The sequence below is a fragment of the Rana temporaria genome, chromosome 6 (assembly GCF_905171775.1).
Source record: "Rana temporaria chromosome 6, aRanTem1.1, whole genome shotgun sequence".
Classification (NCBI taxonomy): domain Eukaryota; kingdom Metazoa; phylum Chordata; class Amphibia; order Anura; family Ranidae; genus Rana; species Rana temporaria.
The window spans coordinates 1983876-2000938 of record NC_053494.1 but is presented as its reverse complement, the minus strand read 5'-3'; the positions used below and the strand labels follow the sequence as shown (position 1 = coordinate 2000938).

Genomic DNA, 17063 nt, shown 5'->3' with positions numbered 1-17063 from the left:
TATGTTACGCCGGCGCAACAAAGGGAGCAAGTGCTTTGTGAATACTGTTCTTGCCTCTCTGTGTTACGTCAGCGTAGCGCATATGAGATGCGCTACGCCCGCACAAATATACACCGCTCTAAGTGAATCCAGGCCGAAGTGTCTAGACCAGCCAATTTTAAACCTGTTGTTCAATAAAGGTTTTTCTACTTTTTATACACCAATTTGTAATTGTGTGATTTCTATTGCTGCAACAAAGCCCCATGGGAGATATCTTTTGTCTAGTGTATCAGGGATGAAGCAGCCTTCTTCCCATGATATAATTGCTATTCGCTGCTTTTATTCTCTGAACTCTGCCTGTCTTTTGACAACAAATTGACCACAACTATTCTGAACCTTGTCTGCCTTGTACATGGACTGTCATTGAACCACTCTGCCTGTCTGCCAACCCCAAGTGTTTGTGTGCTTTGCTCAGTTTGTATTTGCCTCAGCATGGTGGCCAGGCACTATAGAACTGTGTATAAATCCCGGGGACAACTGTGTACCGGTAGGCCTGCTTGCCTTATGGGAAAGGGGCTGCTATAGGTCAAGAGCACAGAAGACCAGCTATAGAGTCTGACCACCTGTGTTAGGGGTAAGTGTGACAGAAATCATTATAATTAATGGAGATAATTTACTATTTTGAGGAATCAAATTTTGTCAATCGTGTGTTGTCATGGGTTTTAAAATCATTATGGAATTCATGAATTCTAGAATGGAAGAACTGGAAAGGAGTGCGCATCTGAACTGTAAGTGGGTCAACCAAGAAACAGAAAAAGAAAAGACCATTGAATGTTGGGACACATACTGTTAGGAGGCGCTGATGTCCACTCCAGCCACCTGCCTGTCTGTTATAATGTAAATGAGTCTAGTGTGGCTTCTCTTTCAGCCATTGTTGTCTGTGATAATTAACCCTGCAATTGTATGAAGGAGTTCTGTGTTGATATATATGATAATGATATTGTAATTAGGGAGTCACATCGGCTGCTTTAGGGGATTCGTTAATTAGCTCATGTTAATTTGTTGTCACGGTTATTACCGTGCCAAGCAGACAGTGAGGCGTGGCCGTGCCCCAGGTGGCTCTGGGTGGTATGGAACCTGGGACCTCTCTGTTGCTGCTTCGGTTCTTCACCTCTGAGCCAATCCTCAGTTTGGTATTCTGCTTGCTTTCCAGCTAAGGTGTTTCTGAATGATGTGCTGATCCCCTTGCAATCTGTACCTGTCTCTCCTGGTCCAGCTGAGGCAGGTTACCCAATTAACTAGGGTAAAAAACACTGCCTCACTCTGAGGGAGTTGTCAGTTCATTGTAATTGTTCTGTCATTGCCAAAGGTGCCTGTGTTCCTGTGCTTTGTTTTAGCTACAAGACTGACTCCGGCTTCTGACCCTGGCTATGTTCATCGTGTACTCTGAAATCCCTGACCACGGCTTAACTTTGACCATCCTTTGGCCAATCCCTGTCAAGCCCCCGTGCACAGACTCACAGCTCAGGTAGCTTCTTACTTCGTTACTGTGGGCTGTGTGTACTTGTAAGGGTGAGCAAACAACTCAACAATATGGACTCCTGCCAAAGTAAGCCCTTACATTTGTGTTTCTGGTTACCTCCTCTTTAACTGTATATAAGGCTTCTTCATTCTGGTTCTAATAAACTGTCTGATGTTTTACCCTACACTGAGCTACGACTAGTGAATGGGAAAGACAAGGGGACCTTGGGTGGTGTGGTTCCGGACAGAGGAAGCATCTACGGCGGACAGACGCATTTTAAGTACGGGGTCTGTCACAATTGGTTGGCAGCAGCGGGATCGTGCTTTCTGGCTGTGAAGACCTCCACCTGGATCCAAGATCGGATAGCAGCCTTCAGTCACCCCAGGGGAGATATGGATCTGGCATCAGAATTCCTGACCTCTTACTCTCTTATGTTTTTTAATACCATTGTGCCTTTAATAAATCTTTTAACCCTTGCACTTAGAGGCGCCTTTCTTTTTCCTTTATCACATCTGCCTGCTGCCATGCAGACTACTGGACTGATTACAGGCACTCAGACCTTGCCGTACTCCTGTGGTTGCTCTCTCACTGCCAGTGGCCCCCGAGCCGGAGCTGTATGAGGGGCCTTCCTCTACACGTCAGGCTCACTGACCAGGTACGTGACACTCTCAGCATTCTCATCAGTGGCAAACACAGGAAAATTGTAACATTAAGGTACAAAAAAAAATGTACATTTGTAGAAAACGTTCACTGATTGTAATTATTTCCAATAACGACACCCACCAATCAGAGCTGGCGGCAACACAATCACACATTGCAATCTTGTTTCACTTTGCAAAGTTTGTGTCTAGGAGAAGATCAGTGTTTGCAGCAATCATAGAAGTAGCAACATTCCGATACAGAGGACAGAGGAACCACATCTTCTTCAGAAAGGCAGACAATATTATCAGAACCCTCAAGCAAAAATCCTAAAGAGAAAAAGTAAAAAAAAAAAGAAATGAATACAACAGTTACCCTTATTGAGGTATATAAACTATATACCCTGACCAGCCATAACCCTTTGACCACTGATAGGTAAAGTAATTGATTATCGCATCTGACAGTGAGTGGGATATATTAGGCACCAGAATCCAGTATTAGAAGAAGGAAAGCTGATGAAGGCAGTGTGATGCTTTGGGCAATGTTCTGCCATTCATTTGGATGTTACTTGACACGTACCACCTACCTTAGGCGTGCGCACAGGGTGTGCTGGGTGTGCCTGGGCACACCCTAATCACCCCGTGCTGTGCTGATTCCCCCTGCTTCCTGCAGTGCTGCCAGCTTCCAGACTCTATTCTGCCACCGGCTGCTGTGGGGATGTTTTATGGCCAGGGTTTTCTTTAACACAGGGCAACAAGGGGCAGCTTTTGATAACAGAAAACAAAACACTCCTGCGCACAAGTGGATTACCAGACAGTCAAAAGATCTTGATGGTACATGTCACTGGCCTTGCTGCCCTAGTGCCCTTCAGGGATAGGGGTATCCTGGTAATAGATGAGAAGAAGAAAGAAAGGGCGCACCAGCCTAGTACATAATCCTTCGGATAGATTTTATTAGAAAATATAAAATAAAAACTTCTCAGAGGAAGAAGGTTGTCCTTCGAAACGCGTCAACCTGCAGTGGCCCTCATCACATCCTCTATGACCATTTGGAGTGTTTTTGGGCTAGACTTATTGCTGCTACCTGAGGAAACTCTGGTTATTGTGAACCTTTCAGCTACACTTGTGAGTAGTTTTTTATTTTATCTTTTCTAATAAAATCTATTCGAAGGATAATGCACTAGGCCGGTGCGCCGTTTCTTTCTTCTTCTCAAAAGGGCACAGCAACAAGTCTGAGGTGTGAACTTTATTTTCCAACACTAATAAGGGTGCGTTTCCCTACGGTATAAAATGTAACCTTTATTAAGGATTTTTGAATGAATTGTATATAAACAACTGTGTGTGTGTGCTTCAAGGGAGAGTTGGATTGGACAAGTTGTTGATTTTGATGGTGAGTAATGATCACAGGTGAGGAGAGCTCACACCTATCCCTCCTAATAAGAGAGACACAGACAAAAAATCTATACAGGGACCCCACTCTGCAACCAAAGACATGGTAGATTTTCCCTGAAAATCACAAAGCTAGAGGTACAAAAATATCCAAATTGTGTAAAACCAATTGTATGATCCATGGCAATAAAAGAATTGCCTATCGAAAATGATTTCTCACACAATGACCTCTATAACAATTGAGTAATGTGGGTAACACAAATCTTGCAGGATTCTTAGATGAGTTATTAAACGTTCCCCTTCTTCACCGGCTTCATCCCGTCTAATATATCTAATCACCAGACATTGAAACCGGTGACTAAAACTTCAAAAGGTTGCTGAATAAATTGCTACAATCATCTCTGCCTGCGCCATCTCTTCTCACTGGCTGACGATAGCAATACAGATAAAAGCCATTAGGTCTGATATGAATATTAAGAGGAACCCTGAACCAAAATTTTAAAAAAATTGTGTGGGGGTCCCCCCAAATTCCATACCAGGCCCTTCAGGTTTGGTATGGATTTTAAGGGGGATGCCGCGCCAAAATAAAAAAATGGCGTGGGGTTCCCCCCAAAAATCCATACCAGACCCTTATCTGAGCATGCAACCTTAAAGGCCACAGGAAAAGAGGGGGGGGGGTGAAAGAGTGCCCCCCCGAACCATACCAGGCAACATGCTCTCATAGGCTATGAATAAACACCCGGCATCCCCAGAACATTTCCGAGAGTTGGCTTTGGGTTTCGTTACCAGATGAATGTGACCTAGTTGGTCTCTCAGCGATTGTGATAGCCATTGGCTCCCTCTGCTGTCGATCTAATCCAATGATGCGGGCATGGGGGGGGCGGGGTAGAGTCCCCGCGATCGTCTCACGAAGGTATAGAGCGGGGAGATGCTTGTGTAAACAAGCATGGGGGGCGGGGTCGAGTCCCCACGATCATCTCACGAAGGTATAGAGCGGGGAGATGCTTGTGTAAACAAGCATGGGGGGGCGGGGTCGAGTCCCCGCGATCGTCTCACGAAGGTATAGAGCGGGGAGATGCTTGTGTAAACAAGCATGGGGGCGGGGTCGAGTCCCCGCGATCGTCTCACGAAGGTATAGAGCGGGGAGATGCTTGTATAAACAAGCATGGGGGGCGGGGTCGAGTCCCCGCGATCGTCTCACGAAGGTATAGAGCGGGGAGATGCTTGTGTAAACAAGCATGGGGGCGGGGTCGAGTCCCCACAATCATCTCACGAAGGTATAGAGCGGGGAGATGCTTGTGTAAACAAGCATGGGGGGCGGGGTCGAGTCCCCGCGATCGTCTCACGAAGGTATAGAGCGGGGAGATTCTTGTGTAAACAAGCATGGGGGGCGGGGTCGAGTCCCCACGATCGTCTCACGAAGGTATAGAGCGGGGAGATTCTTGTGTAAACAAGCATGGGGGGCGGGGTCGAGTCCCCACGATCGTCTCACGAAGGTATAGAGCGGGGAGATTCTTGTGTAAACAAGCATGGGGGGCGGGGTCGAGTCCCCACGATCGTCTCACGAAGGTATAGAGCGGGGAGATTCTTGTGTAAACAAGCATTGGGGGGGTGGGGTCGAGTCCCCACGAGCGTCTCACGAAGGTATAGAGCGGGGAGATTCTTGTGTAAACAAGCATGGGGGGCGGGGTCGAGTCCCCACGATCGTCTCACGAAGGTATAGAGCGGGGAGATTCTTGTGTAAACAAGCATTGGGAGGCGGGGTCGAGTCCCCACGATCTCCTCACGAAGGTATAGAGTGGGGAAATGCTTGTGTAAACAAGCATGGGGGGCGGGGTCGAGTCCCCACGATCTCCTCACGAAGGTATAGAGTGGGGAAATGCTTGTGTAAACAAGCATCTCCCCACTCTGACTAAGTGACAATGACACTGATCTCGGCTCCGTGTACTCGGAGCGGAGATCAGTGTCATGTGACACAGAGCCCATCCCCCCTACAGTTAGAAACACAATGCAGGGAACACTCAACCCCTACAGTGCCACCTAGTGAATAACCCCTTCACTGCCAATGTCATTTTCACAGTAACCAGTGCATTTTTATAGCACTGATCGCTGTATAAATGACAATGGTCCCAAAAATGTGTCAAAAAACACATGTAAACACACAGATCCACGTCCTGTCAGAGGTGAGGAGAACGATGTGTGTTCCCAGTACAGAGGAACACGATCAGTCTCCTCCCCTTCTGAATCCCTGCCCCGTACAGTTAGAATTACTCCCTACGGAACATATTTAACCCCTTGATCGCCCCTAGTGTTAACCCCATCCCTGCCAGTCACATTTACACAGTAATCAGTGCAGTTTTATAGCACTAATCGCTGTATAGATGTGAATGGTCCCAAAAATGTGTCACCGTCAGAATAAAAATCGCAGAACGCCGCCATTACTAATAAAACAATTAAAATAAATAAAAATGCCATAAAATGATCCCCTATTTTGTAGATGTTATAACTTTTGCGCAAACCAATCAATAAACGCTTATTATGTTTTTTTTTAACAAAAATATGTAGAAGAATACGTATCGGCCTAAACTGAGGAAAGACATATTTTTTTTTTTTATTGTGATATTTATTTTAAAAAAAGTAAAAAATATTGTGTTTTTTCTTCAAAATTGTCTCTCTTCTTTTGTTTATAGCGCAAAAAATAAAAACCACAGAGGTAATCAGATACCACCAAAAGAAAGCTCTATTTGAGGGGAAAAAACATAAAGATTTAATTTGGGTACAGTGTTGCATGACCATGCAATTGTCATTCAAAGTGCGACAGTGCTGAAAACGAAAAATTGGTCTGGGTAGGAAGGGGGTGAAAATGCCCGGTATTGAAGTGGTTAAAATCCATACCAGACCTGAAAGGCCTGGTATGGAATTTGGGGGGGGCCACGCATTTTTTTTTTAATTTTGGTTTGGGGTTCTCCTTAATATTCATACCAGACCCAAAGGGCCTGGTAATGGACTGGGGGGAACCCATGCTGTTTTTTTCAATGACTTTTATCTGTATTGCCGGGACCCGACAATTCATTACAGCCAAAATGACTAAATTACTTTTTTTCCTTTAGAAATTTCATTTTGTGCAGAGACTTTTCTAAACACGGCAAACATGCGCTACTTTAGAGGCATACTTTAGACACCCCCCCCCCAGGTTCAAATTTTAAAGGAATCACTATAAGCATTTTTAAAAATCACTGCTCCCAAAAACATGAGTTTTTAAAACTTTTTTTTCCATTGATACATTTCCCCCGGGGCAGGACCCAGGTCCCCAAACACTTTTTATGACAATAACTTGCCCGTGATCTAGACGAGGTAAGTGCGGGGCTTGGGACAGACCGAACCGGGGTGTGGCGTTGGGTGGATTGTTTGCTCCCCCCCCCAAAAAGTGCCATCATTGCTTACTTTATAGCATTTCTTCACACCTGCCTAAAACTTTTTGCACAGTAATGTAAGTATTGGAGTCTATTCACAAAGGTGGATTTTGAGAGGAGCCGGGTGACTTTTGGTTTAATTATGTACATGTTCTTCAAAACGTATCGAAAATCATTTGCTTGTTTGGGGTAGGAATGGTAAAAAAAAATGTCAGTTCTTTTCCATTTATGTTCCTTTTATAGAGATTTCTCATCACTGTCAGTCCTGTACACACAAGTGAGGTAAACCCCCTCTTAGAGAGTTGTCACCAGAACAGGTGTCCCCATGGGAAGATTACCCCTCTATTCCTGCTCTGCTGACGACTGGAAATTTTGTATTTTCTCATCTTTTAACCCCAGTGACAATGACCACTGGGAATGACCCCAGTGGGGTGAATATGGATAGAAATAAAACATGAGAGAGAATATAACCCTTCTACACTCCATCCAACACTTGAAGATGATCTATTAAATAAAAGTAATAATGAATACTCGGTACACCCGTACACACGTCCGAGAAACTCGACGGGCAAAACACATCGTTTTTGCTCATCGAGTTCCTTGTGAAGCCGCTGAGGATCTCGCCGAGCCAACTTTTCCCATTGACTAACGAGGAAATAGAGAACATGTTCTCTTTCTGGCCCGACGAGATCCTCGTTGGTTTCCTCGGGGAAAAGTGTACACAGGACCAATTTTCTCTGCAGAATACGTCTCCCATCGAGTTTCTGGCTGAATTCTGTGTACGGGGCCTCAGACCTTCAAGGTAAAGATCCAACTACATACATTTAAGTCTCTGTGTTCCTCCGGCTTCTGGTCCAGAATCTTCTCAGAATGATCCTTCTCAGCTTGTTGCTGGCCTGGAAGATGATGGCGGCCTCCACCGATGGGAATAATATTCTTAAACTCCAACTGATTCTAAGTATTAACAGTGAGGATTTTCGAAGAAACAAAACCGCTTGAGACACGCAGAATAATGTAAAAATGAGAAGTAAGAAGAAGATTGTCCTCAGTGCCGTGACATGAGCCTGAAGATTTGGACGTGTTGATCCCAAGTCGTTATTCTTCACCCTCCAGACGTGTCTGAGCAGAAAGGAGAGAGTGAGGACCAGACACAGAAGACTAAGGAAGAATGGAAGAATGACGCCCAGGGTGGTTGCAGCCACAAAATGGGAATTATTGGACCAGAGTCTTGTAATAGAGGCTTCTGTACTGTTCTCAGAAGAGGGGATACTTTCTTCATACACAGCCCAGAAGCCCGGGACACTCACAATGAACATCCCAAGTGCTGTCAGGAATAGAAGGTGACTCAGGAAATTGGACACAATTCTCTTTATCCAGATGAAGAACCCATAGCTGAGATTGGTGATGCTGGTACAGTAATGAGCCGAGAGCCAGAAGGTCAACCAGAAGCTGTAATATTTCAGGAAGTAAACTGATGTGTTCACAAACACCCACACTTGTCTAATATAAAAGATTTCTGGAGAAAAGACATAGAGCATTCCCTGTAGGCTCAGCAAACACTGGAGGAGAATATTCACAATTCCCTTCCCCAGAAAGATCACATCGGAGGGACTCAACTTCCCTTTCTTTCTGATGATGTCCAGATTACCCATCACAATACAAGTGTTAGAAGGGATTGCCAAGACCAGTCCCAAGACTGAAGAGACTAAAATAAATATTCCTGTAGACAACATGTTGAGGTTTGGTGTGATCTCCGGACAGAGATGACGGGACACGTCCAGTGATAGCAGACAGAATGATAGAATTAGAGTTGGAATTATGGAAATAATCTTCAGAGATCCGTCTCATGAGTGACTTTGCATAACCGGGATGGATTTTATTTCAATGCCGACATGTAAAGTACAGAACATCCCGTGTAATACAATCTCTAAGTCTTCACTATTATAGACTTAACCAACTCAGTACTGGCTGTTGCCCCTTCTTCACAATTACAGTACGTACACTCAGCACTATACTGTGTGTGTGTATATATATATATATATATATATATATATATATATATGTATAAATACAGTTTACACCCCGCACATTTTTGTAAATATCCTAAACTATCCCCACTTACATGGTCAGGGAATACCAAGAAAAATATAACGTTACTGAGAGGCGTCCCGCACATTGGCTTGTCACCCAATAATGGCCAAATAGGGCCCCAAGGGTCAATATTTTGTGTGGCCACCATTATTTTCCAGCGCTGCGTAAGGATGAGCTGGACAATCGCTTCCCTAACACTGACCCGCCTCTCAGCCAATCAGTCACCTAATTGGCTGAAGTGACAGGCGCTGTGATTGGAAGCCTATCAGGCGTCCAATCATAGCAGAGAAGAAGAGGGGGTTGGGACTTTGAATGAGGTGTGCATGAGAGAACTCAAAGATAAGACAGTGTAATATGGATGCGTTTATTTGTCTAAAACACATAGCAGAGCATGCGATTTCGAATGTATACATAATAGTAAACATACATGATAGTGCATATAAAAAGCATGATGCAAAAACCATAAACATTGTATAACAACTTATTCAAAAATATAGAATCGTTAAACCCAAGGTAGGTCCTAAAACTGAAACATGTAGCATCTGTGTAAGCCCGAGACGCCTTTCATAGCCAATCTTCAGGGGCGGATGAGTAGTGGGGTAAGATCTGTAGAAGGACACAAGTATAATATGTAAGTTTTAGCATAACACCCAAATAGTGTTTTAGACAAATAAACGCATCCATATTACACTGTCTTATCTTTGAGTTCTCTCATGCATACCTCATTCAAAGTCCCAACCCCCTCTTCTTTTCTAATCATAGCAGAGATGACATGAAGAGGACAGGAGAAGATACCAAGGACTCATAGGGAAAGTGGAGGACGGCGCTGACCCGAGAAAGGTAAGTGCCAGGCAGGGGGGGGGGGCAAACTGGCTGCGTTTGATGGGGAAAACTGGCAGTGTTTGATGGGGAAAACTGGCAGTGTTTGATGGGGAAAACTGGCGGCGTTTGATGGGGCAAACTGGCGGCGTTTGATGGGGAAAACTGGCAGAATTTGATGGGGCAAACTGGCGGTGTTTGATGGGGAAAACTGGCAGAATTTGATGGGGCAAACTGGCTGCGTTTGATGGGGCAAACTGGCTGCGTTTGATGGGGCAAACTGGCAGCGTTTGATGGGGCAAACTGGCAAACTGGAAGCATTTAATGGGACAAACTGGCGGTGTTTGATGGGTCAAACTGATGGCATTTGATGGGGAAAACTGGTGGCATTTGATCGGGGCAAACTGGCGACTATTAATGGGGAAAACTGGGTTTGATGGCACAGTGGCTTTGTTTGATGGACACAGTGAGGCTGCAATTGATGTTTTTTGCGCCCCTAAAAAACTTGAGCACCAGCCGCCACTGTCCTGTGCCAAAATAAAAAAAAAATGGCGTAGGGGGGTAGACCCTTATCAGAGCACACAACCTGGCAGGCTGCAGGAAAAGAGGGGGCGAGGGCGCACCCCCTCCTGAACTGTACCAGTCCTCAACATGGGGGGGTGGGTGCTTTGGGGTCAGGGGGGCTCTGTCCCTCCGACCCCAAAGCACCTTGTCCCCATGTTGATTGGGACAAGGGCCTCATCCCCACAACCCTTGCCTTTATCCGTTTTTTTCGGGAGCAGTGATTTGAATAAAGCTTAAAGTGAAACAATAAATTGAAATATACCTTTAAATTTCGTACCTGGGGGGTGTCTATAGTATTCCTGTAAAGTAGTGCATGTTTCCAGTGTTTAGAACTGTTTCTGCATAAAGTGTAATTTCTAAAGAAAAAAAGGTCATTTAAAACTATTTGCGGCTATAATAAATTGTCAGGACCCGGCAATACAGATAAAGATCATTGAAAAAAATGTCATGTGTCCCCCCCCCCAGTCCATTACCAGGACCTTAAGGTCTGGTATGAATATTAAGGGGAACCCCGAACCAAAATTAAAGAAAATTGTGTGGGGGTCCCCCCAAATTCCATACCAGGCCCTTCAGATCTGGTAGGCATATTAAGAGTTGAGTGCTCGGATAAGGGTCTGGAATGGCTTTTTGGGGGGACCCCACACCATTTTTTTTATTGGCGCATGGTTCCCCTTAATATCCATACTAGACCTGAAGGGCCTAGTATGGAATTTGGGGGGACCCCCACACAATCTGTTTTTATTTTGGTTCGGGGTTCCCCTTAATATTCATACCAGACCCAAAGTGCCTGGTAATGGCCTGGGGGGAAACCCATGTTATTTGTTCAATGACTTTTATCTGTATTGCCGGGACCCAACAATTCATGAATAAGAGTAGTTTTAAATTATTTTTTTCCTTTCGAAATTACATTTTGTGCAGGGACAGTTCTAAAGACGGGAAACATGCGCCACTGTACAGGCATACTATAGACACCCCCAGGCATGAAATTTAAAGGAATATTTCACTTTTATGCCGCATACACACGAGCGATTTTCACGACGTGAAAAATTACCTTTTTTAATGTCGTTAAAAACGATCGTGTGTGGGCTCCAGAGCATTTTTCTCGACTTGAAAAATGGGCATTAAAAATTTAGAGCATGCTCTAAACGTTCAAATTGGTTTTCACGTTGTCATTTTTCACGTCGTGAAAAACGGTCGTGTGTAGGCTTTAACGATGGGAAAAAAACACGCATGCTCAGGAGCAATTAATGAGATGGGAGCGCTCGTTTTGGTAAAACTAGCGTTTGAAATGAAGATAGCACATTCGTCACGCTGTAACAGACTGAAAAGCACGAAGACTGAAAAGTGTAAATCGTCTCTCACCAAACTTTTACTAAAACAAAATCAGCATAAGCAGCCCAAAGGATGGCGCCATCTAAATGGAACTTTCCCTTTATAGTGCCGTCGTACGTGTTGTACGTCACCGCGCTTTGCTCCAGCATTTTTTTCACGATCGTGTGTAGGCAAGGCAGGCTTGACAAGAATCACGTCGAGAAAAACATTGTTTTTTCTAGGGCAAGAAAAACGGCCGTGTGTACGCGGCATTATTGTTTCACTTTAAGCATTATTAAAATCTGCTGTTTTTAAAACTTTTTTTGCATTGATACATGTCCCCTGGGGCAGGACCCGTGTCCCCAAACACTCCCCTGGGGCAGGACCCGGGTCCCCAATCACTCCCCTGGGGCAGTACCCGGGTCCCCAAACACTCCCCTGGGGCAGGACCCGGGTCCCCAAACACTCCCCTGGGGCAGGACCCGGGTCCCCAAACACTCCCCTGGGGCAGGACCCGGGTCCCCAAACACTCCCCTGGGGCAGGACCCGGGTCCCCAAACACTTTTTATGACAATAACTTGCATATTAACCAATAACATTAGCACTTTCGTGTCCCATAGACTTTAATGGGGTTCACACGTTCGAACAAATTTTTTACCTGTTCGCATGTTCTGCTGCAAACCGAACCGGGGGGGTGTACAGCTCATCCCTACATGCAAGTGAGGTAACCTCTCCCCTAGAGAGTTGTCACCAGAACAGGTGTCCCCATGGAAAGTTTTCCCCTCTATTCCTGCTCTTCTGACAGCTCTAAATGTAGTATTTTCTGATCTTATAACCCCAGTGACAATGACCACTGGGAATGACCCCAGTGGGGGGACACAGATAGCAAGTAAAACATGACAGAGGATATAACCCTTCTACACACCATCCAGCGCTTTTAGATGATCACTATCACATTGATTTCTACAAAAAAATTATAATAATGAATACTCAGACCTTCAATGTAAAGATCCAACTACATACATTTTAAGTCTCTGTGTTCCTCCGGTTTCTGGCCCAGAATCTTCTCAGAATGATCCTTCTCAGCTTGTTGCTGGCCTGGAAGATGACGGCGGCCTCAGCCGATGGGGATAATATTCTTAAACTCCAACTGATTATAAGTATTAACGAGGATTTTCGAAGAAACATAGCCACTTGAGACATGCAGAAGAATGTGAAGATGAGAAGTAAGAAGAGGATTGTCCTCAGTGCCGTGACATGAGCCTGAAGATTTGGACGTGTTGATCCCGAGTCGTTATTCTTCACCCTCCAGACATGTCTGAGCAGAAAGGAGAAAGTGAGGACCAGACACAGAAGACTAAGGCAGAATGGAAGAATACAGCCTAGGGTGTTTTCAGGTACAAAATGGGAATTACTGGACCAGAGTCTTGTAATAGAGGCTTCTGTACTGTTCTCAGAAGACTGGAGAGGACTGTCTTCATACACAGCCCAGAAGCCTGGGACAGTCACAATGAACACCCCAAGTACAGTCAGGAATAGAAGGTGACTCAGGAAATTGGACACAATTCTCTTTATCCAGATGAAGAACCCATAGCTGAGATTGGTGATGCTGGTACAGTAATGAGCCGAGAGCCAGAAGGTCAACCAGAATCTGTAGTAGGTTAGGAAGTAAATTGATGTGTTCACAAATCCATATACTGGTCTTATATAAAAGATTTCTGGATAAAAGACATAGAACATTCCCTGAAGACTCAGCACACACTGGAGGAGAATATTCACAATTCCCTTCCCCAGAAAGATCACATCGGAGGGACTCAACTTCCCTTTCTTTCTGATGATCTCCAGATTACCCATCACAATACAAGTGTTAGAAGGGATCGCCAAGACCAGTCCCAAGATCCCATAGACTACAGTAAATATTCCCGTAGACATCATGTTGAGGTTTGGTGTGATCTTTGGACAGAGATGACGGGACACGTCCAGTGATAGCAGACAAAATCGGTAGAATTAGAGTTGGAATTATGGAAAAAGTTTTCAGAGATCCGTCTCATGAGTGGCTTTGCATAGCCGGGATGGATTTCATTCCAATGCCGACATCTAAAGTACGGAGCAACCCGTGTAATACAATCTGAGTCTTCACTATTATATACTTAACCAACTCAGTACTGGCTGTTGTTTGCACCTTATTGACCATTACGTACACTCAGCACTATACTGTGTATATATACTGTATGTATATATATATATATATATATATATATATATATATATATATATATATATTTTATATATATATATATATATATATATATATATATATATATTTTTTGTAAATATCCTAAACTATCCCCGCTTACATGATCAGGGAATACCAAGAAAAATATAACGTTACTGAGAGGCGTCCCACACATTGGCTTGTCACCCAATAATGGCCAAATAGGGCCCCAAGGGTCAATATTTTGTGTGGCCACCATTATTTTCCAGCACTGCCTAAGGATGAGCTGGACAATCGCTTCCCTAACACTGACCCGCCTCTCAGCCAATCAGTCACCTAATTGGCTGAAGTGACAGGCGCTGTGATTGGAAGCCTATCAGGCGTCCAATCATAGCAGAGAAGAAGAGGGGGTTGGGACTTTGAATGAGGTGTGCATGAGAGAACTCAAAGATAAGACAGTGTAATATGGATGCGTTTATTTGTCTAAAACACATAGCAGAGCATGCGATTTCGAATGTATACATAATAGTAAACATACATGATAGTGCATATAAAAAGCATGATGCAAAAACCATAAACATTGTATAACAACTTATTCAAAAATATAGAATCGTTAAACCCAAGGTAGGTCCTAAAACTGAAACATGTAGCATCTGTGTAAGCCCGAGACGCCTTTCATAGTCAATCTTCAGGGGCGGATGAGTAGTGGGGTAAGATCTGTAGAAGGACACAAGTTTAATATGTAAGTTTTAGCATAACACCCAAATAGTGTTTTAGACAAATAAACGCATCCATAATACACTGTCTTATCTTTGAGTTCTCTCATGCATACCTCATTCAAAGTCCCAACCCCCTCTTCTTTTCTAATCATAGCAGAGATGACATGAAGAGGACAGGAGAAGATATCAAGGACTCGAAGGGAAAGTGGAGGACGGCGCTGACCCGAGAAAGGTAAGTGCCAGGCAGGGGGGGGGGGGCAAACTGGCTGCGTTTGATGGGGAAAACTGGCAGTGTTTGATGGGGAAAACTGGCAGTGTTTGATGGGGAAAACTGGCAGCGTTTGATGGGGAAAACTAGCGGCGTTTGATGGGGCAAACTGGCGGCGTTTGATGGGGAAAACTGGCAGAATTTGATGGGGCAAACTGGCGGCGTTTGGGGCAAACTGGCTGCATTTGATGGGGCAAACTGGCTGCGTTTGATGGGGCAAACTGGCAGTGTTTGATGGGGAAAACTGGCAGCGTTTGATGGGGAAAACTAGCGGCGTTTGATGGGGCAAACTGGCGGCGTTTGATGGGGAAAACTGGCAGAATTTGATGGGGCAAACTGGCGGCGTTTGATGGGGCAAACTGGCTGCATTTGATGGGGCAAACTGGCTGCGTTTGATGGGGCAAACTGGCAGCGTTTGATGGGGCAAACTGGCAAACTGGAAGCATTTAATGGGACAAACTGGCGCCCTCACCCCCTCCTGAACTGTACCAGTCCTCAACATGGGGGGGTGGGTGCTTTGGGGTCAGGGGGGCTCTGTCCCTCCGACCCCAAAGCACCTTGTCCCCATGTTGATTGGGACAAGGGCCTCATCCCCACAACCCTTGCCTTTATCTGTTTTTTCGAGAGCAGTGATTTTAATAATGCTTAAAGTGAAACAATAAAAGTGAAATATTCCTTTAAATTTCATACCTGGGGGTGTCTATAGTATGCCTGTAAAGTAGCGCATGTTTCCAGTGTTTAGAACTGTTTCTGCATAAAGTGTAATTTCTAAAGAAAAAAGGGTCATTTAAAACTACTTGCGGCTATAATAAATTGTCAGGACCCGGCAATACAGATAAAGATCATTGAAAAAAACATCATGTGTCCCCCCCCCCCCAGTCCATTACCAGGACCTTAGGGTCTGGTATGAATATTAAGGGGAACCCCGAACCAAAATGTAAAAAAAATTGTGTGGGGGTCCCCCCAAATTCCATACCAGGCCCTTCAGATCTGGTAGGCATATTAAGAGTTGAGTGCTCGGATAAGGGTCTGGAATGGCTTTTTGGGGGGACCCCACACCATATTTTTTTTATTGGCGCATGGTTCTCCTTAATATCCATACTAGACCTGAAGGGCCTGGTATGGACTTTGGGGGGACCCCCACGCAATTTTTTTTTATTTTGGTTCGGGGTTCCCCTTAATAATCATACCCAAAGGGCCTGGTAATAGACCGGGGGGGGCATGTAGTTTTTTCAATGACTTTTATCTGTATTGCCGGGACCCAAAATGAATAGAGTAGTTTTAAAAAAAAAATTCCTTTAGAAATTACATTTTGTGCAGGGAAAGTTCTAAACACGGGAAACATGCGCTACTTTACAGGCATACTATAGACACCCCCCAGGCATGAAATTTTAAGGAATATTTCATTTTTATGCCACGTACACACGACCGCTTTTCATGAAGTGAAAAATTATCTTTTTTAATGTCGTGCGTGGGCTCCAGAGCATTTTTCTCGATGTAAAAAAAATTACCATTAAAAATTTAGAACATGCTCTAAACGTTTGCATCGTTTTTCATGTTGTCGTTTTTCACGTCGTGAAAACGGTCGTGTGTAGGCTTTAACGATGGGAAAAAAACACGCATGCTCAGAAGCAATTAATGATACGGGAGCACTCATTCTGGTAAAACTAGCGTTTGTAATGGAGATAGCACATTCATCACAATGTAACAGACTGAAAAGCACGAAGACTGAAAAGCGCAAATCGTCTCTCACCAAACTTTTACTAAAACAAAATCAGCATAAGCAGCCCAAAGGATGGCGCCATCTAAATGGAACTTCCCCTTTATCGTGCCGTCGTACGTGTTGTACGTCACTGCGCTTTTTTTCACGATCGTGTCTGTGCAAGGCAGGCTTGGCAAGAATCACGTCGAGAAAAACATACCGTATTTATCGGCGTTTACCGCGGACTCTTTTGCCCTGAAAATCAGGGCAAAATCGTGGGTGCGCGATATACGCCGATACCCGCTTTCCCGCGCCGAGTTTGAATACAGCGCCGACATATACCGAGCGCAGTACACTCGTGTATAGTCGGGCAGTCTCGGCTCCTCTCGCGCTGATGCCCTGGACGTACAGGACGTCAGCGCGAGAGTAGCCG

The 17063-nt window shown here is 44.7% G+C and overlaps 2 protein-coding genes across 2 annotated transcripts; both read right to left on the bottom strand.

Moving 5' to 3' along the window:
* Positions 1-7765: 7765 nt before the first annotated feature.
* Positions 7766-8674, bottom strand: LOC120942780 (taste receptor type 2 member 40-like). The gene has a single exon (XM_040355707.1). The coding sequence runs from the start codon at positions 8672-8674 to the stop codon at positions 7766-7768; it is 909 nt and encodes a 302-aa protein (XP_040211641.1).
* A 4078-nt stretch (positions 8675-12752) lies between these two features.
* On the bottom strand, positions 12753-13661 carry LOC120942779 (taste receptor type 2 member 9-like). Its single transcript, XM_040355706.1, has one exon. It carries the CDS (start codon positions 13659-13661, stop codon positions 12753-12755), a length of 909 nt encoding a protein of 302 aa, XP_040211640.1.
* Between the last annotated feature and the right edge of the window lie 3402 nt (positions 13662-17063).

Excerpts from the sequence above, each read along its gene's own strand:
- LOC120942779 (XM_040355706.1), bottom strand. The coding sequence starts at position 13,661 with ATGATGTCTACGGGAATATTTACTGTAGTCTATGGGATCTTGGGACTG.
- LOC120942780 (XM_040355707.1), bottom strand. The coding sequence starts at position 8,674 with ATGTTGTCTACAGGAATATTTATTTTAGTCTCTTCAGTCTTGGGACTG.